Source organism: Nematolebias whitei, chromosome 3 (assembly GCF_014905685.2).
Source record: "Nematolebias whitei isolate Nwh7 chromosome 3, NemWhi1, whole genome shotgun sequence".
In the NCBI taxonomy this organism is placed as follows: Eukaryota; Metazoa; Chordata; class Actinopteri; order Cyprinodontiformes; family Rivulidae; genus Nematolebias; species Nematolebias whitei.
Genome location: NC_056500.1, coordinates 30,412,536 through 30,423,642, shown reverse-complemented (window position 1 = coordinate 30,423,642; position 11,107 = coordinate 30,412,536). Strand labels below are relative to the sequence as shown.

The following is an 11,107-nucleotide window of genomic DNA, read 5'->3' as shown; positions in this document are numbered from 1 at the left end:
AATGGATGGATTGGATGGATGCAGGGATAGATTGATGGACGGATGGGCAGATTGGATGGATGGATAGGTGGATGGATGGATAGGTGGATGGATGGATGGATGGATTTGATGGATGGATGGATGGATTTGATGGATTTGATGGATGGATGGGTGTGGACAGTTCACATATTCAGTGGTGGACATCTTGGATTTTGACATGACAGCCCATGTTTCAATAGTGAGCTTTCTTATGCCTAGATGCAGACACATACCAAAATGGGAGTTGGCACATTGCCTTTTTTTACCCATTCATTGGAGAAAACTACTTGGTACCTCTCTTATTTTTCAAGTTATCATGCTCACAACGTGCCCAGACGAATGAACAAATGATATGTCCTATTCCCCTTCTTCGCTCCACAACAGGGGGCAACTAAAAATACAGAATGCACACTTCACAAAAAATGGCTGAACAACCAAGAATTCAAACAACAACTCAAAACCCTAATTGTGGTCAGTAAGAAATCAACAAAATGAATACACAATACCTTTTTTAAGACCTAGCTAGAAATAAATGGAAAGGGATGAGAATTGTACATTAAGCAACTTGTGATGATCAAATTTATGAATAATTTCTTTAGTTTAAATTATCTTGTTTTCCTTGAGAAATTGGTCAACTTTTTCTATATGCCACAGAATAAAAATGGACTATGTGCTACAGCCAAACTGATGGTTTCCTACATCTTTATAGGCAATTCTCACTTTTTTTTTTTTTTTTTTAATTTTTATTTTGCCCTTGCCTTCTTTCTGTATGCCCTTAGGAGTGACTGAGTGGACATCCTGGTTCAACATTGACCATCCTGGTGGAAATGGGGATTATGAGCGCCTGGAGGCGATTCGTTTCTACTATAGAGAGAGAGTTTGTACACGACCTACAGCCATGGAGGCTCGCACCACAGACTGGGTGTCAGCTGCAGACACTGGCGAAGTGGTCCACTCCAGTTTGGAGAAGGGCTTCTGGTGTATCAACAAAGAACAGCTGCATGGCCGCATCTGTTCCAACTACCATGTTCGCTTTCAGTGTCCCCCAGGTAGTTCTGATGACAGGAGGACTGTACAAGGTGTCATACAACTACATACTGTGTAAAAGAGTGGTACATGATTCCAACTTTCAACACAAGATCATTTTTTCTCTCATATGTGTGCAGTGCAGAGTTATTGGACTGACTGGAGTGAGTGGGGACCCTGTTCAACTACAATGTGTAATGATGTGGGAGTCCAGGTTCGGCAAAGGAAATGTGTGAGTGCTCAGTCCATGCCTCTTCTGTTTGTGCCAGCATGTCAAGGACACCACTCAGAGAGGAGGGAGTGCTCCAACCCACCATGCACAGGTGATCAATGATAGCAATAAATCTATAAACTAAAATGATTAATTGTAGTAAGCAAAATGATTTACACTCTCAACATTTATTGCTGAAATTCCTGGGAATAATTGTACATACAAGAGCAGAGTATATAACAAATTTCTCTTAGGGATATGATTGTTTGCATAAAACACAACAGTTTTAGGCTCGTTTGTTATTTTCTCACCACTCAAGGCATTTCTGTTCTAACATTATTCCCCATTGTTCAGAGTCGACAATTTGATCTACAGTTTAAAGGTTATTCACAAAAACAATGCTAAAATGCTCAATAATCATACATTTCTTATGTAATTTTATGCAATTAGCCAAATGGAATCCATGGGGTCTCTGGGGGCCATGTTCAGCAACCTGTGGTGGAGGTCGCCGAACCAGAAAAAGGACCTGCGTGAGGACCTCAGCAGCAGTTCATTGTAAAGGACGAGCTGTTGAAGTCCAGAAGTGTGGAAAAAGTCCATGCCCAGGTACAATAAGTGCCACTGTCCTTGGAATTGTTTTATACTCTTTCATTTCATGTTTTCATTGACACTCTGTCACTGTGACTACCAGCAAAATGCCAGCATGTTTGCACGGAAGGCCGTCCCAGTGAGGACTGCAGCATCTGTGTCTGTGATGGCCACGAGGTGCATGGAGATGTCCAAAGTGTCACTGGATTCCCCATAGCGGGCGCCAGTATAACTCTGGCCAGTCATCCTAAAGTCATACATGCAAGTACAGACAGCAAAGGACAGTTCAGGCTTGTGGGAGTCTGCTCCTCCAGCTCGAGTTTGATCACCATCAGGAAGGACAAGTTTGTTCCTGTCAACGTCTCCACAACCAGTAATGCTACAGGGACGTCCTGGTTGCGAGCTGTTCTCAAATCAGCGGGTGGGTGTTAATAGATAAAGTCATTAAATCTTGCATTTATTTCATTATTTTATTACTGCAGGTGGTCTATTTCAGTAAAAGTATATCCCTCAACAGCCACTTTTCATGCCTAAGAAAATCAATGTGAGAATAAAGTGCATGTACGACCGAGTTTATCTAAGGCTTACACTCACCCCACTATATTCACAACAGAGATAGGGCCATAAGATTTACACTTTGCTTCCCACAGAAAAGCCCTACATTGTGAAACACCCAGAGGACAAAGTGCGTTACGAAGGAGGACGGGTGTTATTGTGCTGCACAGCAACAGGATCACCAGCTCCTGACAAATACTACTGGTGAGAAGAACAGCACTACTAAACTAGTATAATTATATTCATATAATAATTATTAATTACTTTTATTAATATATTAATAATATATTGTTATTAATGATAATAATAGTAATAGTAGTTTTGTTTTTTATATTGACCATATACTATATTGTGTCTGAAATAAAGTGAATGATGATGATGAAATATGTAAAAATTAAAATTAAAATAAAATAATAACATTATAATACCCTGTATTGTGTATGTTTTAAAATTTTAAGAGCAAATCTTGAAACAAATTGTATATCTAATGATATGATGAAAAATTACATTTTATTATTTAAGTATTATGGGTGCTCAAACATGCCATTGTATTTATGAGTTTGATGCACTTGTTGACTTCTTCCTGCCTTCCTACATTACAAAAATGAAACTAGGTACCACAATGGGACTCTGCTGGACAGGAAGCTGTACAAGTACGAGGAGGACCTTATTCTCCGGGATATAAAGCAAGAAGATTCAGGGGAATACTACTGCAAAGCCAGTAGCCCTGCAGGCAGCATCAAGTCCACCCCAGCCCTCCTTACTGTGATTGGTATGTACACCAAAGGATTTCATATATTCATCTATCATCTTTATCAGCTTCTTCTTTTTCGGGTCGTGAGGGTTGTTGGTGCCCATGTCCAGCAGTCATTGTGGGAGCAGGGACACCCTGGACAAGTCGCAAGTCCATCACGGGGCCATATGGAAACAAATGAGACAAACAACCATTCACACTTTCACTCGGTGTCAAACTCCAGACCTCGAGGGCCAGTGTCCTGCAACTTTTAGATGTTCCAATGGTCCAAAACACCTGAATCATATGACTGAATTAGCTTCTCAGTGCAGTTAAGTTCTCCAAAGTTCTGCTATGACCTCCTTATTTGATTCAGCTGTGTGGCATCAGAGACAGATCTAAAAGTTGCAGGACTCCGGCCCTCGAAGCCTGGAGTTTGACACCTGTGATTACCAATTAGACTAGCATGTGGGAGGAAACCAAAGTACCTGGAGAAAAGCCATGCATGCACGGAGAAAACATCCAAAATCTAACCAGAAAAGTCCCTGGCCAAGATTCAACCCCGCAACCTTCTCACTTAGAGGCGACAGCTCTACCTGTGCCACAATGCTGCCCAGATTTCACACAAGAAAGCAGAATATTTTTATTACAATATACATGATTTCTTTTGAGGTAAAACTTTCTTTCTAAAGTCAAAAGGTCAAATCTTAACAAAATACATGCATTTTCACTTGGCTTGGTAGAAAATATTGTGATGATGAAGAGCAGCTCAAAGGGATTAAAGCTCAGAATGGCTTCTATCCCAGAACATTTGACAATGATGCATATAGTCCGCTGCAGGTTCAAGTAAAACCACTGACAAAAACCAAACAACCGCAAATAAAAAGCTCTGGCTGCAGAGACGGAGTGCACATTAAGAGGACTTAATGCCAGTGTGAATTCCAACCAAGTCATTCATGAGTCATGTTCATGCATTAGGAAGAAGCCAACAAAACCACACCATCCTGCAACTTAAGGAAAGGGAAAAACCAGTTTTTACACTGACTTTGGGGAGCAAAAGTAAAGAAAAATAAAAACTTCAGGGCCATCTGGTTGGACCTAAGGCGAATGAATTTTATTATGTTTATATTAGTTGAAACTACAGCTTTCAAAAGAAGGTTTAATTTTTTACTGTGTACAACAACTTTGGATGCTGTAAAACCTCAAACTTAATATCTCCACAGCGTCCAGAGCTGAGATGAAACTCAAAATAACTTCTGTTATTTCTCTCTCTCTGTCAGAAAAGCTTTTGTTGCCACGTTTGAGCTGGAGAGCTACGTTGTATTTATTCTCTAGAAACCTCCTCGGATGGGAAGCTAAACATCTTCTACTACTGATTAGAAATGTAGTTGCTTTGTTGTAATTCTTTTAGAGAAACCACAACTTAAAAATGAAGCAATTATAGCAAGTGCAAGCATTTTTCCCAAATCTAAATAAGTGCATCAGAATAATTTAATTTGTTGGTACATGTTTTCATATCAGTAACGTAAAGTATTTTTTTTTACACAGCTAAAGGAACCCCAGCATGCAATTCTACCCCTGAATCACACCTCATCAGACTACCAATGGACTGCGTTCAACCCGGAACTGCCTCCAAGTATTACAATGCTGGCCGCTGCCCTCACAACAAATGTGCTGGTTCCCTTGACTTTGACATGCGCTGCAGAGATGGAGCTGGATTCTGCTGCGGGGTCCAGAAGATGGAGAGTAAAGTCATTGATTGTGGGAACTACAAGCTCCCTATCAGAGCTGTGACGCAGTGCGGTTGTCAGAACTGTGTGCAGCCCACTGTGCTGGTTCGTGGCAGAGTTGTCTCAGCTGACAATGATGAGCCTTTACGTTTCGGGCACATCTACATTGGTAAAGAAAGAGTGGGCACCACTGGATACCAAGGAGGGTTCACGTTGCAAATTACTCCAGACACTCAAAGATTAGTGATAAATTTTGTTGACCCCACTCAGAAGTTTATTGACACTCCAAAGGTGTTCATTTTTGACAAGAAAAGTGGCTCGATTTATCATGATGTAAAAGTGATGAAAAAGCAGCTGCCAATTGATATCAATGCAGGAGAAACCAATTTTATTGACTTGGGAGAAATTAAAGGTGAAGATCCAATAGGGCAGTTGGTTATTCCACCCAATTCCTTCCATAAAGACAGCGGTGAGATCTATGAGGGGACTGTGAAAGCCAGTGTCACATTCATTGATCCAAGAAACATCACTACAGCAGCTGCAGCCCCTGGTGACCTCAACTTTGTGAATGACGAGGGTGACATGCTTCCTTTACGGACCTATGGCATGTTTTCTGTTGACTTTAGAGATGAGACAAACAAGGAAGTACTTGGAGCTGGGGCAGTCCAAGTCCTCCTTGACACACAGCATGTTAAAATGCAAGAGCATATTCCCGAAATGAAGCTGTGGTCTTTAAACCCAGAGACAGGTGTCTGGGAAGAGGAGAGTAAATTTTCCCACAGCAAAACCCCCACTAGTGGTCATGGACGAAGCAAACGTGAGGACCGCACATTTCTGATAGGCAATATGGAGATCAGAGAACGTAGATTGTTTAATTTAGATGTGCCTGAAAACCGGCGCTGTTATGTTAAAGTGCGTGCCTACATGAGCGATAAATTCCTACCGTCTGAACAGCTCGAGGGTGTTGTAATCAGCTTGATTAACTTGGAGCCCAAACCTGGTTATTCATCAAATCCCAGGGCATGGGGCCGCTTTGACAGTGTCTTAACTGGGCCCAATGGAGCGTGTTTGCCAGCCTTCTGCGATGCCGTGAGACCTGATGCTTACACTGCTTATGTTACAGCAATGCTTGGTGGAGAGGAGCTGGATGCAGCTCCTTCCTCCCCCAAGATGAATCCAAATGTCATTGGTGTGGCTCAACCCTACCTAGACAAGCTAGATTATCAACGGTGTGATCATGACGATCCAGCTCTGAAGAAAAATGCTTTCAGAATTAACTTGGCAAAGCCTAATCAAAACAATTTTGATGAAACTAATGGACCAATATATCCATATCAAAATTTATTAGGCTGTGAAAATGCCCCTGTGGATGCTAATCATTTTAGATTTTTCAGAGTAGAAAAGGACAAGTATGAATACAATGTTGTTCCCTTTGAGGAAAATGACTTGACAACATGGACAAGAGACTACCTTTCCTGGTGGCCTAACCCCCAGGAATTCAGAGCATGTTACATCAAGGTCAAAATTCATGGCCAAAAAGAACTGATGGTTCGGTCAAGAAACCTGGGAGGAACACATCCAGAGACAAGAGGCAAACTATATGGTATTAGAGACATTCGTAGTACCCGTGACATGCGAGAGGCCAACACCTCAGCTGCCTGTGTGGAGTTCAAATGTAGTGGCATGTTGTTTGATCAGGCAGAGGTGGACAGATCTCTCATATCACTGATTCCACAGGGCAACTGTCGCAGGATTAGTACCAATGGCCTTCTACAGGAGTATCTCATCAAACATCCACCAATTGCTCATAATAATGAGTCACATGCTCTCACCATGTTAGCACCTGTTGATCCTTTAGGACACAACTATGGCATCTACACAGTCACAGACCAAAACCCCAGAGTGGCCAAAGAAATTGCCATTGGGCGCTGCTTTGATGGAACATCAGATGGTTTCTCCAGAGAGATGAAGTCCGACTATGGAGTGGCAGTGACCTTCCTTTGTCCAGAAAGGAAGATAAACAGAGAAAGCCTCTTTCAGCGTCTGCAAACAAACCCAGGTCAGACACTTTCTCAGATGGCGAGGGACATGAGAGAACAGGGGGGTGTGCAGGTGCAGAGATCTTCTACCCAGGTTGTGGCTTATCCTTCAGAGCAGCAAGCAAGGAGCCAGAGTCGCAGAGTTAGTTCTACAACCAGAAGAAGAGCATCCATGCGAGCACAGCAGCGCCAATAGAGGCGCACAGGTTTGAAAAGAACATTTGATCCATTTATACACTGACAGCAAAATCAGAATGGTTTTTATTTTCGTTGTCTATTCATAGTGATTTTTTTAATTCAGCGGTAATTTGTGAAATTAAATCTAGAGAGCAAACTTGTCTGTTAAGTAGTATGACTTATTTTTTAACCAAAAACGTGACAAAACTGAGATAAATATTCAGGCAAAATCATCATTCATGATTGATGATTATCAGATGAGTAGAAACTTGAAGGATATAGTGTATAAAATGCTTTATTTTCACATAAAAAGCAAAGACCATTTGACTTTTTGGAACTTGCTGATTGTTTTTTTTTTTTTTTAATAAGTCTCTTCTATTTTTGTGAATGATTGACAATGAGTAGTTGACATCAAAGCTTTTATTTGGCTTATTTGTGGGATTCTACTTGGCTGGCATCTCTCAATGTTTGAGGTTTACCCAGACCTTCAATTACTCTAATTACCATGGTAAACTGAAAAACCACTGTGGCCCAATGAGCTCATACTTTCGAAACAAGAAAGAAATCAAGAGGTTGGTTCTTGCTGTTTGCAACCATTGTGCAGCCACTATGCCTGCTTTAACAATTCAATTCAGTTTTCAATTCAGTTTATTTATATAGCGCCAAATCACAGCAAAGTTGTCTCAGGGCACTTTACAGGAACATTCACATACATAAAAGCCAAACAAAATGGGGAATTACCAAAAAGATGCTTTCTCAAAACAATATGATAAGGCATTCCACACAAAGAAAAAAATATAATTTTACTGTTTATTTTTTTATTAAACTGCCATACTTGCCAGCTGTGATTCTGCCAAATTTGTTGTATTCGTACAAGACCACAATTGTTACTAAGACTAGTATGGATGACTGGTAGCAGGCTGTCTAAAATAAAAATATGTGATTTTGAGTTAAGGCAAAATATTCCATTTCTCCTGAACATGCCATATAAGCACATCATCAAACAAAATATAATTGAAATAATATTTTTGTCAGATTTTCTTTTTCCCAGGAAGAGGCCCATTCAAGGTCCAGGATTATGTTTGCTGTCTGATTTTAAAGCTTGTACGCCTCAGTTATTTTCCTAGCGTCAAAGTTTGTAAGAGTCTTAACAGACAATTACTTTCATTAATGAAACATACTAAATAATTTTTAAAAAAAGAAAGAAAGAACGCGTTAGCAGACATGTTGCCATGAATTTTGTCCAGTCAGTAATTAAATAAATAATGATAAACTTTTGCAAGTTTTAAGATGTTGACTGTGATGATGTTGGACATAAAACCATTAACAAGCTTAAAGTTCACTTGGAAAAAAAGAAGCTCTGCACTTGTTTATCTGTGACCTGGGCTCTTGCACGCTCATGGGATCAAGACTTTCAAGCTCAAGCCATTCAATCAGAACTAATCTACATCCACATCCAAACGAGCACCGCAGTCCTTTGAGAAAGCTGAGGTTGTCAATTAGAAAACAAATTTCACATTCTCCTGAGGACTATTGAAAAAGTTTGATCTTTTAACAAACCTTCATTTCCAGGCAACTAACGTTAAGTTTGTAATTAACAAGAAACTGGGCCCAAGCGTATTTTGTCAAACATGTTTACGTCAAAGTGTTCCCAGGACACCAGACAGTTGTGGATTTTAGGTTCCTTTTAGCTCAGTTAATTTGTTTACAGATAATGTGCAACACATTTATTAAAAATGTGTTTTAAAAATGGGATATATAGTGGCTTATAACCCTACAAATGTTGTTGGGAGCAATTTGGATTTTTTTCTTTTACAGCAGCAGACAGTGTGACCTGACCGTCTGTGGTAACTTGACCATTAGAAGTGACCTTTGTAATTACAGGCATGTGAGCTGTGAGCTGCTAGGATCTTTAGATAAAAACCCAAATCTCCCAGCTGGAGATGCAAAATTCACCCAGCAGGAAAAACGATAATTGAATCCAGGTGTAGAAAATGATAAGTCCTTTAAAATAGCAACGGAGTTTGAGGTCAGCTGAGGTGACCCAGCAGATGTAGAGCAAATAACGGAAATGTTTAACTAAAGGCTTAGGAGGAAAGAAAAGTATGATTATTTGCTGATAGATTTAATCACCTAGTACTGTATTTGTGGAAAGAAAAAAACAGAATATGTCGTCTTTGGCTCTTTGAGACTCCTGAACTCAAAATGTGGTCGAACATGGACATTTGCAGCTCTGATAAAGAAATCAGAAGAGCTTAAATGACTGGAAGAGCTTGCTTTTCTCTCTCTCTCTCTCTGAATGGATTTTAAAGGAGAGCAAAGAACCCCTACAACATTTGTTATAATGACTTGAAAATGTTTTCTGTGTTATTAAAGTTAAACATAATTTCAACTTATAATACATATTACAGCAATTAATTTTAATGACAATGCAATATTTATTTCTTTAAACTTCCAAGTTCATCAAAAATATTGAACTTTCTTGAATAAGGGAGGAGTATTGTATACTTTTCACTCTGCCGCAGAAAACAACCTGTGATAAAAATGAAAAATCCTAATGATACTTGGTTTTGCATAGTTATTGCATGGTAATGCTTAATACTTTGCTTCTGAATTAGTTGTGTAAATTGTGTACTGTAAGACATTTGTTATAAATGTATGAACAAGAATGTGTAAATAAATGATTTTGTGTAAATATCTTGACTTATTGTTTTCTGAAAAAGGCATTTTGGAGTCAAACACAGTTCATAAAAATGTTTAATATATTTTATTACTTAACACCACTTTACACCACAATCATTTTTTTGCATTACGAATGTTTTCCAGCAGAAATATTTCTGCATGAAGTGCCTGAGTCTGCAATGGAAGTTCAGCAGCTAGCTACTGCTGCTATTTGCTAAATAATCATGTATTGCAAAACTGATGGTAATGAAAAATGTAATAAAATAGTCTTGGTGCATGCTCAATAATCCAGGAAGAAAAATCTAAAAAAAAAGTTAAGTCAGGTCCTTTGGATGGATTCAAAAATCAAAATAATTGTAGAAACGTTTGGTCTTTCATCCAAAATACTTCTTCAGTAATAAAATAATGTTTACAAGCATTGTTAGCTATTAATTTTTTACACTGGAGTGGATTTAACATGGCAGTGCTCACTTTTGGTCCCAGTCTTGCTTGGACCAGATATTAATGTGTCAATCTGGTCAGACTTACACTTTATTTTTCCAAACTGAGGTAGCTCCAAGAGCTATCTGCATCAAGCAAAATATTCACTGTTCGTAAAGTTTTAACGTCACCATTCATGTAAAAAGATTTGAACTATTGATTTAACAGAAACTGTTCATAGTCTACAGACTTTAAAACGCAGTTTGTTTGATTTTTAGGGAGGGAAATCAATAAAATATAAATAAATATAAATATTAAGAGTAGAGACAGGATTAACAATTTCCAAACTTCCTTACCTGTGGGACGCCTTTACAAGAAGTGAAATTGTAAAAGAAAGAAAAAATCTCTACAGGATTATTAACAATGTGTTCTTTGATTTTCATACTAACACTGAATAGTTTCAGTTTTACTGTGTTTCTCTTGCTCTCCAGGTGATGAGTTATAACATTCAGGAGTGACTCCTCTGGTGCATGCTGAATATAATTTTTAGCCAGTGGAAGAGTTATTGTCATAAAGTTGCACAGCAGGGAACACAGTCAGGAAGAACAGCAAAATGTTGAGTCGTGCTGTCACTGACAACTTTGCGACTGCAGTCACCAGACAGTCCCCAGACAACAGGACTAATTTAAGAGAAAATATGATGAGTGATGGTTTAGATGGCTAAGAAATAAAGTGCACACATTGACAATGTGTGCATAATCATATAGAGAAAAAAAAATGCAGTTTTTGAGTCAGTGGTTCATTTCAGGCCATGAACCTTCCTCTCTTCCTACATCTTTATAAATTGTAGACTAAAATCCAGGATGTGTAAAGTTGAAGGAAAGCCTCAGAACTAAAACTGTTACCAAGTGTGACGGCAGTGCTATAT

The 11,107-nt window shown here is 39.1% G+C and overlaps 1 protein-coding gene across 2 annotated transcripts in view; it reads left to right on the top strand.

Annotated features, from left to right (window-relative positions):
- The window catches only part of cilp2 (cartilage intermediate layer protein 2), a 14,845-nt gene extending 7,749 nt beyond the window's left edge, over positions 1-7,096 (top strand). For both annotated transcript variants that reach the window (XM_037674803.1, XM_037674802.1), the window contains exons 3-9: positions 798-1,067; positions 1,185-1,367; positions 1,706-1,861; positions 1,947-2,264; positions 2,494-2,602; positions 3,013-3,170; positions 4,680-7,096. In XM_037674803.1, coding sequence (XP_037530731.1) covers positions 798-1,067; positions 1,185-1,367; positions 1,706-1,861; positions 1,947-2,264; positions 2,494-2,602; positions 3,013-3,170; positions 4,680-7,096 — 3,611 coding nt within the window. The remainder of the gene's footprint in view (positions 1-797; positions 1,068-1,184; positions 1,368-1,705; positions 1,862-1,946; positions 2,265-2,493; positions 2,603-3,012; positions 3,171-4,679) is intronic.
- Positions 7,097-11,107: the final 4,011 nt, after the last annotated feature.